At 40.0% G+C, this 17,566-nt stretch overlaps 1 protein-coding gene across 1 annotated transcript in view; it reads left to right on the plus strand.

The window, feature by feature from the left end:
- The window catches only part of SPSB4 (splA/ryanodine receptor domain and SOCS box containing 4), a 70,953-nt gene extending 60,844 nt beyond the window's left edge, over positions 1-10,109 (plus strand). Inside the window, exon 3 of the mRNA XM_009649136.2 lies at positions 9,564-10,109. Coding sequence (XP_009647431.1) covers positions 9,564-9,691 — 128 coding nt within the window. The 3' untranslated portion in view covers positions 9,692-10,109. The remainder of the gene's footprint in view (positions 1-9,563) is intronic.
- The last annotated feature ends 7,457 nt before the right edge of the window (positions 10,110-17,566 follow it).

Here is a 17,566-nt window from a genome sequence, read left to right on the forward strand (position 1 = left end):
TTCACACACACTCCCTTATCTCTTGGAAAAAGTGTACTTGATAAGCACGTTCTGTGTTCTGGGTTATGCTAAAGAAAAACTATGAAAACCAACGATTTTGAATTTTAGAATTTTTTAATACGTATGATTAGGTTTCTCACCAAGAAGTCTCATTTCCTGCTGTAATACTGCTAAGACAGAAATGTGCCACTGAATTGCAGGGTAGGGAAGGGAAAAGATCCTGATCCCCGGCCCCCTGTACCCCCAAACAATAAAGACTTGTTCACAACCATAAAGGTTGTCATAGGAGTGTACCTGTGCATGGGTGATTTTGTTTTATTTGCCCATTTCTGAAGCGCATTTCATGAAGAGATAAAGCGCAAGGGATTGTGTCATCAGACTGCGGTCGTGGTGTGGCATATTCTTTGTGTGCAGGGCACCAGCTCCTGTTGCAATAGCTGGCTGCAATGGTTTGTCCTTGAAACCTGAACTTTTCTTCAACTTTCTGGATTATTACTTTGCCTATAAATCTGTCCATAACCTCCCAACAGCATTGTCTTTGAACTCCAATGCATCTATTCGGTGAAATTCTCATCCAAGCTTTAATCTTCTCTCACCTTGATATATTTTAACGTCCCTCTTTATGGCCTGGCACACAAGCTGAATTTAATGGTGATAAATGTGTTTCTAAAAGAAAAAGCTATAAAGTATACATTAGAGATTAATTTAAGCCAAATCCTCATTCCCAACATATTAAAGCTGAGGAAGTTTGAGCTGGGAGGAGCTACGGAGCTCATGGTTGTAGCTTGGGCTCATCTCTAATGTCAAGCACTTCATTTTTTTTGTTGGTTTTAAAGAGCATGTGTTTATGTTAGGTGTCTTTTCTACGCCAGAATGTTTAGATCATCGCTGAAGTAACTGTCTCAATTTACGTTCGTACTGTGTTCAAGAACAAAGAGAAGAGCTGTTTTGTGGAAGTATTTGAGGGGAGGAGAAGAACAAACAAATCAAGGCCAGAAAGCAAATCTTCCCAGCTCATCCTTCCTATTTGCCTTGTGCCCGTGCACGCAGGGAGCGCAATCGTACCTGCGCTTCCTCTTTCAGAAGGGAAGTGGCCGCCGTTCTCCCTCGCCCTCCCTGGCAGCATGCAAATCTATCAAGCTGTAACAAAACCAGCTTCTTACAGGGCTTCGCTCCTTTTTTTAAAAAAAGACACTTGTTTGCTGGTAAAAATCATTATTATCTTGCTCTGGTTTGCAGCTGCAGAATTATGTAGAGCAGTACAACTCAGTAATCTGTAGGTTGGAGTAGCAGTGTGTTAAAATGTTTTCAAATATGAATTATCCCCATGTTTGTGGGGGTTTTTTTTGTTTCTGGAAATTGAATTATTATAATGCATCTGTACATTTAAATTAGCTGTTGTAATTCAGAAAATGAAGGTTTTCAGGAAAATTTCCACAGTGAAGTTTGCTTGTAGATTTGGCCTGGGCCAGACTTTGTATTGCTCCTGTTCTATCTATTAAATGTGCTTGATTTAGAGCCCTTTTTAGGTGTATCATAAACCCTGGGTGAGAACTGTAGAGCACATTGAACCTCCCAGAGAGGGTTTCTACAGCTATGTATGTATATGACTTTCTGTATACAGTCTTCACATAAGTGTACACAAATTGCTCTTCTAGGAGAAACGCTGCTATAACCACTATGATTCAAAAAACCTGTTTAGACAGGTGCTTAAGTCGACTACATTGAAATCTTTAAGAATGAATTTTAAGCCTGCGTTGAATTCATTGGATTTAGGCATGTGCTGTAGTGCTTAAGAGTCAGGACCCGTTGTCCAAATCTTGCGTCGTCTTCACAGGCGATTGCAAACGCTGAAATGCAAAAATCAAGTTGTAAGGGGATATGCACTTGTGCTCAAATGACAGATTCTTTATCGAGCCCCTAACAGGAGGCCACTGGCTTTTGGGATTGGTTTTGGTTTGTTTTCATTCTGTTCTGTGTTTCAATTCTTTTCCTCTCAAGAAAGCACAGCTGGAGAGCATTAACTGAAAACAAATGATGCTGCAGAATATCTGCTTGTTCACTGCTGCTTTTTCAGCTTAATTCTGCTAAATGATGCCTGACTGAAGTTTTAAACTGTGCTTAACTGCATTTAACACTTAAAAGCCAAAGGTATCTGTACAAGAATCGCCCCCCCTGCCTAGCACCAGACAGGTGGAGGAAGGAGGTTTACCCCTTCCCTCTATTCAAGCTTTCTTGCCTGCTTCTCTCCCTTTAATGTATTTAATTTCAAGTACCAAATTTTTGTGGCATGTGGGTTAGCTCAGATACAGGGGGGTGTTTGTGGTATGTTTGTGTTTTTACTTCCCCACCCTGTCTGCTAAGAGCAAGGTGCTGATGTGGTACTACATAAAGCTTTGTTTGTCCTAGTAGACAACTGCTGGAGACAGCGGCTGTTTATCAGCCCTGACTGATAACAAAAAATCTCACCATCTGCCACCCGTTACGCTTTTGAAGAAGCGAGCGCGACAGCTTCCAGCTGGATGTGAGCAAGTGGCAGGGGTGGGAGGGCGATGTCAGAGGGGCTGAAGGAGGGTGTGCGGGTGCTCTGCCCACGGTAACAGCATCAGCTGCTGCTGGGCAGCTCTGAGATTTGTGGCATGCGACTTTTGCAAAGCCAGCCTAAGGTTGGTAGTAGGAGTGGGAGTTAGAAAAAAAAATGGCAATGCTCTTTTGAAAAACCCTGGTCTTCCCTTCTGAATTGTGGAATTCTTGAGAGCAGCAGTTCCTCTGGATCACCTGAGCTGTAATTAAAATGCGATGCTCTAAGGTCCTCCGCTTGTACAGTTTGCTGGGTTGGGCTGCAGAGCTTAAAGACATCTGTGGGAAAAAGAGATAAGTGATTTCTTTTTATCCTGTTATCCTTTGTCTGAAATTTCATTGCTGTTAGGAGATTTATTAGCATTTTTTATGACTGGTCATAGTCTGTGTTCTTTAATATATTATTTGCAATTTCCTTTCTCTAGATTGTGCCATTTAAGGAACACGACTCAAATTTTCCATCAGTTGCATCAGGGAAGCCGTAAATATGTCACGGGGGGTGTATTTATGTGCCGTATTATGCAGGGGAAAGAATTTGGCCTGCACTGTGAAAATTAAAACAATAATTAATCTTTGGCAGAAAGGTTGGAAGGAAAACTCCTGGCTTACATATATTTGTATGTTTATTATATGTGATAATTAAGTGGTAGTTACAAATTTCTGTACACCCTAAATCACCCTAATAGAAACACTTAGGCCACGTTCCTCCTTAGCAGGTGTTTTAATACCTGGAGGAAGGGGGAAAATTGAAAAAAAAAGGATTTAAAAAAAAAAAAAAAAAATGCTGCAGTCTGGAGTATGGCGGGCACTCAGGTGCCCTGGTGGGGGACAGAGGAATGTCCGTCGGAATGGGTAGGCGCCAGGTAGCCAAGTGGTGACGAGCCATGGAGAGAGCTTTCCTGTCCCATCGGGTTTATAGAGGCCCACCAGAACAGGGACATTCCAAGAATGTAATCTCGTGTCCATATTGGATCCCCTTTCTATGACAAAGGGTTAATCTTTTGGGGACATCATCCCTCTGAAGATGATGTTCCTTCAGCTTGGCAAAGTATGAGATGAAAATTGAGCAGTGAAAAGACGTGCAGCGTGGGAGCCTGAGTGATGCTGACTTACTGGTGGCAAAGAGGAGAGGGCCGAGAGGGGAACCGAGCAATGGCCACCAGGCACATAACATGTACGGGAAACTTTACGCCCAGTTCGGGTACAAACACCATGCATTTTCCTAGCTTCCAAGGCTCCCTCTGTGCACCAGGCATGTATGACTTTTGCCAGAGGTTACTTTCTTTCCCGTTCTTGAGGTGGTGCTGCTTCATCTCGCTCCTCTGCCAGGTGATGGGCAGTCTGGGGCACGAAAGGCAATGCTGCTGTCACCTCGTTAATGCACCGGCTCTCATATGCACTGGAACAGGCTGCCCAGGGAAGTGGGGGGGTCCCCATCCCTGGAGGTATTTAAAAGCCGTGTAGATGTGGTGCTTAGGGACACGGTTTAGTGGTGGAGTTGGCAGTGCTAGGGTAATGGTTGGACTTGATGATCTTAAAGGTCTTTTCCAACCTAAATGATTCTATGATTCCCTTGTGGCACTGTTGTTAGCACAACCAAGTTAGGACTGGGGAGGTGTCATCTGCTTATTTAATGATGTGTGATTGCATCTCTGTCTTGTAACACTGTATTGTTTTCTTTTTTCTTTTTCTTTTTTTTTAAATCTGACATTAAAGCTGCCTTACAGCAGATGGAAACAGTAACATGAATCACTGAATAGAAGTGCTTTTTAATAAGTTTAAGGCTAAAAATATCAAAATATAAGATAATTTGGTATCTTAGGTAGACCTATAAAATAACTAAAAAATGATGATTCTCACCAAAACTTCCTTTTGTTTTCCAACCAGCTTTAATTTTGCTTTGACTGTTTTTTTTTCCCCTCAGACAGCTCCAATTTTATAAAATGAGATAAAGATATGTTCTTAAATTAATGAAAGCCATGAACATTATGTGCTGTTAGAGCTTTAAACATTTCTTTAAAAAAGGAGTATTTTCGTTTGGCAAATAATTGTTGTGTGCTAAAAGCTGCTCTTTTGTATGAGCCTTATGTAATGTGGCAGTTAATAACATTTAGTGTTATTGGATGCTAAATGACTTTAGTATCTCAACTATAAAAGCCTGTTTACAGAGATGAGGCAATCTTGTTGGAGCGCCAGATTGTTAAATAACTACAGGTTGCCAAAACTAAATGAACTTTTCAGCTGGTAACGATGTGCAAATTGCTATCGCAGATGCGTATTTATCGGAGATACGCTCACAAGCCCATACTTGTTTCTGGTTACAAATGTTTCTTTGCCGTTGTCCTTAAACCATCAGTGGTACCATTAGGATGACTATATCGAGATATCTAACCACAGCTGTTTTCTGTTTTTAATAGCTATTCAATAAATTAATTAAACTAATGAAATAAAAATAGCTATTTGGTAGCTATTTAAGCCATTTTTAATCTATTAGCTATTGTATTAAATAGCTATTTGGGATACCGCTCGGTGAAATGCGGCTCCGTGCGAGAAGAGCAGCCGTTGTTGGCCCTTGCTCCCAGGTTTTCAAGTAGAGGCATGCATGTAACTGTAGGGCAGGGAAGGGGAGGTTTGCGACGGAGTATCCTGTACTGTGACCCCTGGCAGGTCTGCTGCAGATACAATGCTGAGAAGGAGTGGAAGCAAAGGCCTGTTTCTTAGCTGGTTTGGATTTTTTTTTAATGAGCCTTCTTGGAAACTACTGGTATGAAATTGGGAGACACGGGAATTAAACTCTGACACATAAATTAAGCCATATTATTTTTTCCACTTTTTTTTTTCCACTTGAAAAACAGTTTCCTGTAATGTGACAGTTTACGAGGAGCTACCTTTGGGTGAAGAGATTTTGTCATAAACTTTAAACGAGAGGACAATTCCTTAAAGTATGTTCAGGAAGGTGAAGGGAGGCGGCCGGGGCTCAGCGCGTGCATGCCCAGTGAGCCATACCCACGCTCTGCTCTCGGAGTTCTGCTGCAGCCTGGGAGGAAGCGCTGGGTTTCCTGTGCGAAGCTTGCTCCCTTGCCCTGGAGTGCCGCGCTTGGAATTTCTTAGCCTGGTTGGGAATTTAATACAAAGAGCCATTCTTGTGAATCATGTTTTCTTTACAATTTCACATTCCAGCTCAGAAATTAATTCCTCCTTTTTCTAATGGCAAGAACATTACTGGAGTTCACATAGCATGGGCAAAATGTCTGCTTCATGCTCTTCTGGGGGGCTTGAATGCTCCAATTCCATTCCATTGTGGCTTAAGCTAAACATACAACGCTTAGAATGCATACTAGGTATACTTAGTAGTGAGATGCTCTGACAATCCGTTAATATCCCTGAATTTAAAAGTTTTTCAAAAGTGAATACTTAACGTTGTGAAAGAAAGACTTTGTCAGTAGCCAAACTCACAGCTAACCATGTGGCTTGAGAATATTTGTCTTCCATCTCTTGCATTATTAGAATATTCTATTCTGAGCATTTGTATGATCTCAAATGAAAATAGCATTTTGGAAGTACTGTTCTGAACGTTTGAATGTGCGGTTGAGTGTTTCGGATACATCGAGTCTGCACGTATGTTTTAGGCAGGGTGCACAGCAATACATACTCAGAATGGTCGAACTTTCCTTTCCAAACAACCCGGTGACGTGTGATACTTTTATTTCTGACTGAATTTCCCTGAAAACCTGAAGTGCTTTTGGTGTTTGCATGTGTGTAAAAGAGACAGTTCGGCTGTTAAGCAGATGATGAGCATCCCCTCCTCCCCGGCATGCTGTGCTGTGCTAACATCACCCCAGTTCCCTCTCCCCGAGCTCCAGCGCAGGAAATGCTTTGCAGCTGGTGAGCCATCGGGGTTGCAATGGGGGCACAGCAGAGCCTGGGCTTGGCACCCAGATATTGGCAGCCAGGCTGTACGCCAGCTATTGGCACCTGAAGAATGTTAAAGCATCTCTGAAATTACCACTTGCTGGTGTCTAGACTGCCGGGCAGCGGCGCTCCAGCATGCCTTTGCTCTGCCGGTTCCCAACGGGGGGGACCTGTTGGGGGATGTGGCGGCACCCATCCAGGCCAGGAACCCGGTGTGAAGGAGAAAGGTGCATGGCTGAGTTGCTCTTCTCGGCTTCAGGGCAGGGTGCTGCTGGGGGATGCACCCAGCGGCCAGCATTGAGAAGCACTCCCAGCAGCCGCACAGCACAGGACCAAGGCTCTGCCCAACCCTTATACAAGCCATCTCCTGCCTCTTCCCTGTATTAACACAAATGCCTCCCTCTGAAACTCGCCCAGTTTTCAGAACTTAACACGTGCTTCTTAAAAACCAAACTTTTTTCCAAGTAATCCTCCATTCTAAGATACGTAGTAAAAATGTGAGATGTGATGGGTGGGAGAGTGCTTACATTAAGGTACGTTCCAAACGCTTAATAGTGGCTCTGTTGAGTTATGCTGTCTAAAAATTGTGGTCTTTAATTTTAAACAGGTTTACATTTATCCCATAAACTATTTTGAAACCTGAAGTGATTTGTTTTCCTGAATTTAATTTTTGATCATTTAAGACTACTCATAGCTGCCAAAAGTTTTTACTTAAAATGCTATTATTACAGTTTTTCATCAAGTTCTTGCAGCCAGCACCCCAGAAAATATAACTTTCATTTAGTATTGTAGGACAAACCTGTTCTAATTTTGCTGTAGGTTTCAACTGCTGTGGGATAGAAAGGAGAATGAAAAGGGTATAGTTAAATTTTCAAGTTGCAAAAAAGCACTCGGTATGTGTAATTTAGCAGCTGTTGCAAACACTTGGGGACATTTTCTTTAGCATTTGAAAATTCCCTGTAGAAGTGAGACAGGAGACATTCATTTAGCATTTCAGGCTTGAAAAATATTTTAACCTTTCCTTAAATTGTGTTTTGAAGTTTAGGATTAACTCTGTGCCTGGCTGCACAGATGGCTACGTTTTACATATTCCTTTGTGTAGGGGGGAAAAAAAAAAGAGACCACATGGTCAGTTAATGGCTTTAAACATTCTTAGTCCTTATTTTACATCTTCTTAATGGCACCTCAGAGATTCTGGGAAGATACTCAGAAAATTGTTGTTATGGTGTAAGACTTGTAAGGTGTGTTGTATTCTGTGTCTCGGAACTCATGAGCTATTTAGCTTCTACTTATTAACGCTAGTTAACGAATTTTAAAGCTTCATCCCTTAAGATTTAATGTTCATAATTCTGGTATGTAAAAATAAAAACTAAGATCACTGATGTATAGAATATGTTACTTTATTACTGGAATGTGAGGGCTCTTACTTTTTAATCTTTTAATAGCCAAAATTACAGCTGAAGTGGATTTTTAAGGAGCAGTAGACTCCATATCTGAGTCACTGAAGTGGTTATAAAGTTAAATGAGATTTTCAGTCTTTCAGCATACGACAGAATGCTTTCTAAGCTTTTTCCCTAGACACTCTTGGGGAACACCATAGTGAACTGTGGACTATACAAATCAAACACAATGCTGGGATAACTGATGGGAAATCCATTAAGTCAGTGGTGTGTCACCAGAGCAGACCATTATAGCATATAAAACCAATCCTTAAATCGGATATTTTGTGCTTTGTAATGATTTTTTTTCAAGTAGGATTTAAAATAATATCAGCTAAAGGATTGGTAGATTAATGTAGTTTGTGTAAATCTACATGTGACACATAAAAGAACTCCTGATAAAACCACTGAGTGCTGTACAGTGTTGAGCAGTTGGAAGTAATCTGGCAAGTTATAAAAGGTCATCACTACAATATAGGCATATGACATTACTTTTTTTTTTTCCTCTGTTTGAAAGTACTAGTAAGGTTTTAAAGGCTATTACTGTTTTATCACATAAAGAGGAAGAGTTTCCTGTAGTCTTTTAAGCTCTTACCCTTTTAAACCAACATGTGCAGCCAAATCCATCTGATTAAAGTTGTTCTTGAGATAGCTGTAACTGGTTAAAGACTTCACGGCTTTATTCCAGTTCATGCTGCAAAAACATTTCTGTTGCAAACCCCACAATCACAGAGGTCGTTCACGCTACCATTGGATGGAAATGCTATGATGTTCCTGCAATTCTACACGAGTCTTGCAGGCAGGATGGGATGCAGGGATGAGATGGTTTGAGATGCTGCAGATCACTGTCTTTGGGGCTCCAATCTTAAGTGCTACTAGCCAGGCATTTGTGACAGTTACTTAATTCAGCGGTATTAAATTAAACTAAGCGCATCTACAAGATGTTGGTATATTTTGGGGGTGTTTGTGTGTATACATATGAGAACACACACCCTGCCTTCTAGTCAGCTGACTCCTCCACCCCAAATTTATCCACGGAGGAAAAGGTTTAAATTTCCTCTCACTTTCTGAGGGTGTTTTATTTAGGTTTTTTGCTTCCAATGAACTTCCTAGAAAGAAAGGCTAAGAGAGTGTTGCAGGAAAAGTAGTGTTTGCTGAGAAGTTTGGTTACCCTTAAGTACCATTCCCAATTTCTAAGGCGCAGAAGGAACTGGTATGCAAAGGTCAGAAGTTGCCAGTGTCGTTCACGTTAACACGACGTGACGAATGTTGTGTTATAAACAGAGTGGAAGCTCTTTGTGTTGTTAGAAATCTGGAAATGTAATAACTTATTATGCTGCAACTTGGTAAGCCTGAAGAGTGGTTTTGGGTTATTATTTTAAGCCTTACAGATAAGGAAGCTCAGTCTGAAACTTTGTAGTTGCTTCTTACGGGTGAAATGCATAGAATTCCGTCTTTGCTTCTATTGATTATCTTAATTGCCTCACGGTCGTCAAATATTTTTCACAATACCATTACTATCTTTATGACTTTTTAATACAATGTAGAATCTATGTTAATAAATAAAACACTGTCTGTAAATAGGGATGCTGGAAAATTAACTCTTTATTATTTTGCTTCTGTCTTTTTCAGCGGAACCCCTGCCTTTAATGGACTTGTGCCGAAGATCAATTCGTTTTGCTCTTGGCAGAGACCGCCTGCATGACATAGAAATTCTACCTTTGCCTCTGTCTCTGAAAAATTATTTACAGTACCAATAAGACGTCTAGAACCCTCTGGCCTCATGTTGGACTACATCAATGCAAATGGCAGAAAATTGTTTACAGCAAAATATAAATCTTCATGATGGACACTTAAGTGTTATTTAATTTTTAATATATATTTTTTTCTGAACCAGTGGAAGCGGATCACTGTGGGGGACTATTAAAGAATGTGAAAACATTGGTTTGATTGAGATTCGTGTATTATCTGTTGCCTGGTGTGTTTACAGTCCTGAAGGCCATTATTCTCATCTGTCATATATTGGTTTATCTTCGTTGCCTCTGGTAAATGCCAATAGAAAATCTGACCTCCAAGATCCACTGTCATGCAGGACAGAGCATTCTTCAATAATGTGATGATTTTTTTTCTTTTTTTCTCTCTCCTACACCTTACTCCAATAGATAAAAATAAATTAGCAAAGGAAAAATCTTGACAGTAACTTCTGAAAAATATTTAAACTTTGCCTTTGTTATCCAGCGTTGTTGAGAGCTTTGAGTTCAGCCCTCAACATAATCAGGCCTATAATACCTAAAAGCTTGAACATGTAAAATGGAGCAGATTACTGTCTAGAAGAAAGAGTATGTGATATAAAAACACTAGAGGAAAAAACTGGTATATGTGTCAGAAAGATTAGGTTTTGGACGTGGTAACAGTGAGATGCAGTGCATTGTTTTCAAGACCAAATCTAGTCCCTCCAAAGTTCTGCAGTTTATAACAAAGTGTTCACTATCCCAAGAATTTAGGATATTCATATTTTAGAAAGCTTGTCACTTTCTTATTTGAACAAATTTATGATTTTTATGTGGTATGAACTCTAAGTACTTGGTTCTCTTTTTAATGTATGTGTGGTTATAATGTTTATTTATCTGTTTAGAGTCTGTGGACTTCTCATTTAACAGTTTCCCATCTTGGGGTGACTGATTTTTGTTTTTTTTCCCCAACTCCACCTGAAATGTATTAATTTTTCAGGCTTATCCCATTTTTTAAGATGCTGCTTTCTATTTGCATTTCTTACATGTTTCAAGTTATCTGCCTGATCAGTTATCTAGTTTTTAAACTGGAAGTTGTTGTTATGGCAGGATGTCAAATGTTTAGACTGAGCTGCCTTCAGCATATTTTAATGTGAATTTACTGATGAATGAGGAGAAAATTTCTAATAAAGTCTACTGTCCAAAATGAAACCCAGGTCTCCTTTGATGAGGTGTTAAATAACATAGCACTGCGCAGAGTTGAAGTTCAGTTCCTCCTGCAGCTTTGCAAATGTTTCTGATCAGCACTCCTTTGGAATCGCTGCTTTGGGCTCACATGCGAGTGACATTGCGGGCAATGTAATGTCCTGTTCCTGATTTATCCCACTCACTCTGATGAATATAGCTGTACTCTTGCTTTTAACACGATTCTGGCTGGACTCCTCTAAACAAAACCTCAGTTTTGTGCTAAGTTGCACTTTGAGACTCCATGCTTTTGAGGTAGGTTGAAGTTTGCTGTGCACTGATGGTACGGGCAGAACCCCTGAACCACAGATGGCTTCCCTTCTCTCAGTCTCTCCAAGGAACAGAATTACAGTTTCAGTTGGAAAAGAGAAACATGAGATAAACAAGATACAACAACATGAGCAAGAGTGGAAGCAACAAGAGCAAGGTAGCACAGGGATGTCAAAAATTAAATAATAAGTATTTGCTTCTGTGGGCTTAACTGTGTAAGTTGATGCTTGCTTTCAGCATCAGTTTACTTTTCGGACTTGCTTTTGCTTAAGGCGAGAGGTACATACTGTATTCCTTACCTTAGTCTGGCAAAGGGGAAGAAATTACAGCTGTGATCCATATTTCTTACTTCTCCCATTTGCTTTGTTTAATTTAAACCTTTTGTCTCAATAGGTACGTAAAGAAGGAGGAGATATAAAGATGTAGTAACTCATCCAAAAGGAAAAATATAGCTGTGTCAATGCAAGGTAAGCAGCTGTTCAGGAGGGGCATTTGTGATGAGTGCATGCTAATTAGTGGCTTGCAATAGGAAGTATTTCACCCACTCTTTGGGGTGTGGGTCTCTAATATGACCCCTTCCTAGGAAGTATTGAAGGGACAGAATCTCTTCTGTTAAAGCTGTGGTTAAGACTTGTGAATACACGCATCATGGCTTCTCTTCGTGATTTTCTCAGTATTGCTGTTCTTCATCCTTCTGCCACTCTTGTGAGGGAGAGGGCTTGCTTTATCCACGGAGAGGTGCTGCTTTTGTGATCACAATTCAGCAGTGCCATAATGTCAGTGATGTTTTGGACCACTTTTAGGTTTTAGACTTACTAAAGCTGTAATTTACCACTAGGCTGACAAAGTCAGTGCTATGAAGGCTTTATTTCTGCTTTGGATTGGACCGAGGGAAAGGTATTGAAATGTCTGCATTCTCATCCAGAGGTAATGTAGTACAGTCTGTAGAGAAATTGTGAAGTCTTATTTTCGACTTTGTATCTAGCCTTCCCAGTGTTCAAGTTTTTATAGCAACAGATCGACTCAAACTGTTCTTGTTGAGGTAGGATTTAACTTTGCAAGTTTCTCAGAGTTCACTTGAAGCTGGGAAAAACTGCTATAGAAGCAGCTACATTCAAGTGTTTCTGATAGTTACAGAGGAGCAGCAAGCCAGAAATGCTATAAAATTTCCTTCTCATCTCCATTACAGTTGGTATTGTTAAACTATAACCATATGTTCTCACGTCAGTCAGCGGCAATCGCTGCGCAGCAAGCTTTGTATCAGATCCAGCAGTACTCGTTCAGGTACAATTCCCACTGACATCAGCGGGAGATCTGCCTGAGTCAGCACTGCTGCTCTTGGTTCCCATGTAAAGATCTGCAAACATTTCCAATACATTGTATTTAGCAATACTTTATTATATGTAAGCAAAGTCAAGCAGATGGTTTCTGCAGAAGTTTTTCTAATTTGGCGAAACATGCTGGCAAGTGTAGTTAGGTAAATGTTGTGAGAAAGTTGAATGAAAAAATGCGTCTAGTTTAGGCTGAGAGCAATATTCAAAGGGCAAGCTAGACTTTTTGGCTCCCTGAGGATGATTTTCAAACGCTTTTTACTTTATAAACCTTTAAAATTTCACAGTGGATTTTATTCTGTGTACTTAAAGGAATGTAGGATCTTTATTCGTTCCTGTTTATCTCACAAAAGAATGTCTGGTGATCATGAAGTGGAAATCCTTTGTCTGCTTGATTCAAAAAGACACCAAAAAAACCCTCCTTCCTGCTGGGAAATGTTCTTTGTAGACATAGAGCCATGAGAAATATACAACACACATCAGCCTGAATGCCCTACCCCCCCGGCTTTATTTTTTCTTGAGATTGCAACTGTTCCTTCAGAGAAGAACTGCAGGCAGTGTCTAAAATAAAAATGTTTTGAAGCATCTGCTACAAAGCAGAACGCCCTACTGAAGGTACATTGAAGCAAATTTGAATGTTCTGTGGTGGGGGCAGAGAACAAAGGACTAGAGCACTAGAGAATAGCATGTTCCTAAGGGCTCCCTCTTCTTTTTGTAGCCCTACTATAGCGTCCAAGTAAATGCGGGGGGAGAAGAATAAAAGAAGAGTTGTGCTTCTGCCACCAGCAGGTGTTTAGTGTTGATGTTTAAGCCATAGCATCTTTTTCCCCCCTAAACTCTTGTTGTGCAGCCTTAACATCCCAAAGCCACTGACTGCATGTGCTTCAAGAGCCTCTGAAGGACTTTGGGCTCTGCTGCCGTACGAAGTAGCCCCCTATTCCACATATTGTCCCGTTGGAACTTAATTAATTAACTTTTAGGCAAAGAGCACAGGTGCTCTGTCATTATTGCTATGACTGTAGTAACATACGGGGGTACCCACACTAGCTTAAATGGAAGCCAAAAACTAGCCAAGTGGCAGTGCAGTAATTGGCAGAACAGAGCTCAGTATGGGGTAGCCCGCTGTGCCAAGCAGCAGTGAGGCAGCAGTGTCAGCATATCTGAAGTGATTAATAAATGGCTGCGCTTAAAAGGGTCTGCATTTCAATTTGGAGGCGTCTTTGCAAATTCTGTTTAAAATGGGTGTCAGGATCAGAGATACTTCTAGTTTCATTTGTGCAGCTGTGAAAATGTGTAAGTCACATAGCCTCTAATCTCTCCAGGTGACAGTAGGTGTAAAAGTAGAGCTCATGTTTTTAATAACTTTAATATACCAGGGGGTACTTACAGTTGGGATTGTTCTTGGGTTTTAATACATTGTTTCTTTGGCTTTTGAAAGCTATGGCACAAAAGGCAGATGTCTTCAGACTTCTAAGGAAAAGCAAACAAAACACAGAAATGAGCTGATGTTAGTGACAGTCCTCATGTACACAGAATTCTACCGGCAGTTTCAAATACCAGTCATAAGCCATCATTACAGCGGCACTTAGTTAAGGTCAGCATCTGTTCAGTGATGCCTGCATCAGTTTCCTCCATATTTATTTATTTTTTAAAAAGGAAAAGGTATTAAATGATGTTATTCAAATTGCAATTTCCACTTGAAAATGCAGTCTTTTAGTTCATATTACACTTAAGACTTTGTTAAGAGACACACAAGTAACTGTTAGACACACACACACTTGGGAAACTGATGCATGTTTTTAATGGCAAAATGCTTCAGCCTTTTTTCTCTTTACTAGGAAAATCAGTTTGGCAAGTGCATGGCTTCTCGTATAGCAAATTGTGAACAGCTCTAAGGCACAGGGTCAGAATTTCAATACATGTATTTGGAAGTGACTTCTCAAGCAGAGTAAAGGTGCCTGTGGCATTATTTTGGGGGCCGGATTTTTACCTTATTTATAGATAATTTTAGCTGCATATAATTCTTGGGAATCAATAGAATATGGATCCTCCTGAGCTAAGTATTCGATCAGGGCTTGTCTAGGGATGGAACAAACCAGAATTACACTCTCCCACAAATTAAGCTACCTGGGTAAACATCAGCCTGGCATCAGGTGCTGCTGCTATTAAAACGTTTCCCAAGTCCTACAATCTGACTGCATAAATAAACCTCCATTGGAAAAAGCCCTCTAAAAAAGGAAGGGATGTTTTGAGTATTAAATTGGCTTCCAGGAGATTTAAGTTGAAATCCAGGTTCTGCTAGAAACTTGTATCACCTTGATGATTTGCTGTTTTGTTTTGGTGGGATTGTTTGGGTTTTGGTTTGTTTGTTTGTTTTTTTTATCATTTCTGTGTGTACATCCAAAACAGCAGTAATTTTTCTTCCATCTTTTCTAGCTAGTGTCTGTGGTGTAGGTTCTAATTCCTTTGTAGGACTGTTGTTTTATATCTAATGCTCTAGTTCTGCGGTGCTGCTGTAATGTAGATATCCATTGTGGACAACATATCCAGTTGCATATTCACTGGTACCAAATAGCTACGAGCTTGTTGGTTTGTTTGTGCCTAGCATAGCAGAAGGACTTCTCTTTCCGTGACAGTTGTTACATTGGAGCAGGCTCATTGGTAGTCTTGGCTAACTCATGGGTAACAGTACTGAATGATGGACAGCATTGTACCTGGCTCTTTCAGAGAGCTTGCACCAATAGTGCAAATGGCTTTGCCTGCAAGAAACAAATCTTGCTGTAGAGATTGATATAAGTCCTGAAACATGGCATCGCAATTTTTGCAATTTTTCTTTGTCCCTAAGTTTTCACAAGACTAATAAAAACATCCAATTAATTTATTCATTGTTTTTAATATTACTGCATTTTCTACTTCGCTGGTATTTGGGAATCAGACAGTCTTTCCCAAGCTAAGCTTCATGAAAGTACAGTTTCTTGTAAAATGTTTGATGCTTTCCAGTGGCAGTGTGTGACACACCATGTCTGAAGGAAAGTGTTTCTTTTTTTTTATTTTGATTTTTCTACCTTGTAATTTCATTCCTTTTCCTCATCATCCACACTGGGGAGAGCATCTTAACTGTTGAACTGTTCGTGACCCCAGCAGCCTACTCAAAAGCATGTTGAGACACTTGTCGTGTTAGTGGCTTTCTGTTGAATGGACCTCATTTGTTTTTAATTTAATAACTGTCCAGTTATTAAGTCCAGTGCCCCCGAATAGCCTCGTTCTGCACACACACACACACAAGAGACCACTGCAGGTTTGCAGTTAGCAGCTAACATGCCTTTCGTCTTGTGTGTCTTGTTTGCCTGTTGCAAGCAACTTCTCTGGGCTCTTCTAGTGGGACCTCACTCTGGGAAAACCTCTGTAGGTGCTTTAACTTCCAGTGAGCTTAGTTTAATTTGCCTTCTCAGAAGGATCAGCAGTATTTCAAGTAAGAATTTGTTTTAGGTCAGAGTTCTTTAATTTGTCACAAGAGTGCTGCAGAAGATCGGAATAAATATGAATTTTAGTAATAGAGCTGCTTATTGTGGAGCTTTAAATCTCCACGCTTCAGTTTCTCTCATGTCTTTAACTCACCCCCACTAAGAAATGTTATACAGAACTTTACTATCAATGATCACATAAAAATAAAATAAATAAATCTGTAGTTGTAATTCAGAAAACTCCTCCTTTCTGAGTTCTGTGACCTCTAGCTGCCTGCTGAATCTAAGCTGGAAAATAGGTATCTGGAGAGCCTGTTTTCTTGAATTACTTGGTATTCCCAGCCCCTGCAGAAGTGGGAACAAACATTTTTAGTTGTCAAATAACAGGTGATAAATGGACAGCAGTGATAGAAGGCTCTCCTAGGATGTTGTGTCTTCTGCACTGAAAACTGAAATGAGTGATTTTTATTCCAAAACTTTATCTCTCCAGAAAGTTCTCCTAAATGTTTCTCTTCTAAACATGTGCATCTCATTGAGCATAAGGAGATGCTCCTAATAATTTTGAAATACTGGCCTTTTGTATCAGGGAACTTTTTGACTTGGAAAAAGGAAGGACACATTAGATCGTGTCCTCTTTTTATTTCTTTTATTTTTAATTAAGGCTGTAAAGTTTTGTTTGCTTTCTGGTTTTGGAATTTACTTGTAGAAATATAAAAATACTCTTCCCTCTTTTGTGAGTGTCCTTACTGAACCTGTATGTTTTGGTCTTGCTATAATTAAGGAATCCAGAGGGAGAAATTATGTCTTTTATGAGACCAACTGATTGAAATGCAAAAGGAGAGACGCTTTCAGGCGCAGAAATTCCTCTTCTCCACTGAAATACAAATGCCAATTTTCAAAGTTAAATTCACATTAAGAACTGTTTAAACTTGATTCTGCTACACAGAAATTTTCGAGTCAATAAATGTATTGATTCTATGCCTATTATAATTTTTTACATTCCTGAACCACCAGCAATTCCTCTGTTTTCTGATGAACCCACCTTTCCCCTCTTCAAGAGGAACTAATGACTTACTGAGTTTCTTCTTTTTAATATTCTTCCCCCTCCATAGTTGCAGGTACAGACTTCTTTGATGTAATTGATTAACTTGCGCAAGTTAAACTTGCATCGCTAGTTTCAAGTTGTAATGTGCTTTGAGGATCAAAGCTTCAGCCTGCATATCCTGAAAGCTGGTCTGTTTTTTAGAGTATAGCATTAGTCTCATGAAAGATACTATCTTTGTAAATTCGCTCCTGTTTATATCCCGCAGTAGTCATGCCTACATTCACATCATTGCTTCTACAGAGAAGATAACTAAAAAGAGCAGATGTCATATATTTAGTCAAGATCTTTCCCTTTCATGATTTTCCTGTTTAAAGAAAACAAAGATAAATGAGTTCTGAGAGTTTAAATTCTCTGCTATTTGCACAGACCTCCCTTTTGAATGTTTTCCTAGGCCTACACATATTCTGCTCTCACGGAAAATCACGGTAGGGGCTTGCTATGAATTTCTATAGTGGTGTAAAAAGAAGAAAAAAGACTTCCAAAGCTCTGA

This window comes from Egretta garzetta, unplaced genomic scaffold, assembly GCF_000687185.1.
Source record: "Egretta garzetta isolate BGI_Z169 unplaced genomic scaffold, ASM68718v1 scaffold161, whole genome shotgun sequence".
Classification (NCBI taxonomy): domain Eukaryota; kingdom Metazoa; phylum Chordata; class Aves; order Pelecaniformes; family Ardeidae; genus Egretta; species Egretta garzetta.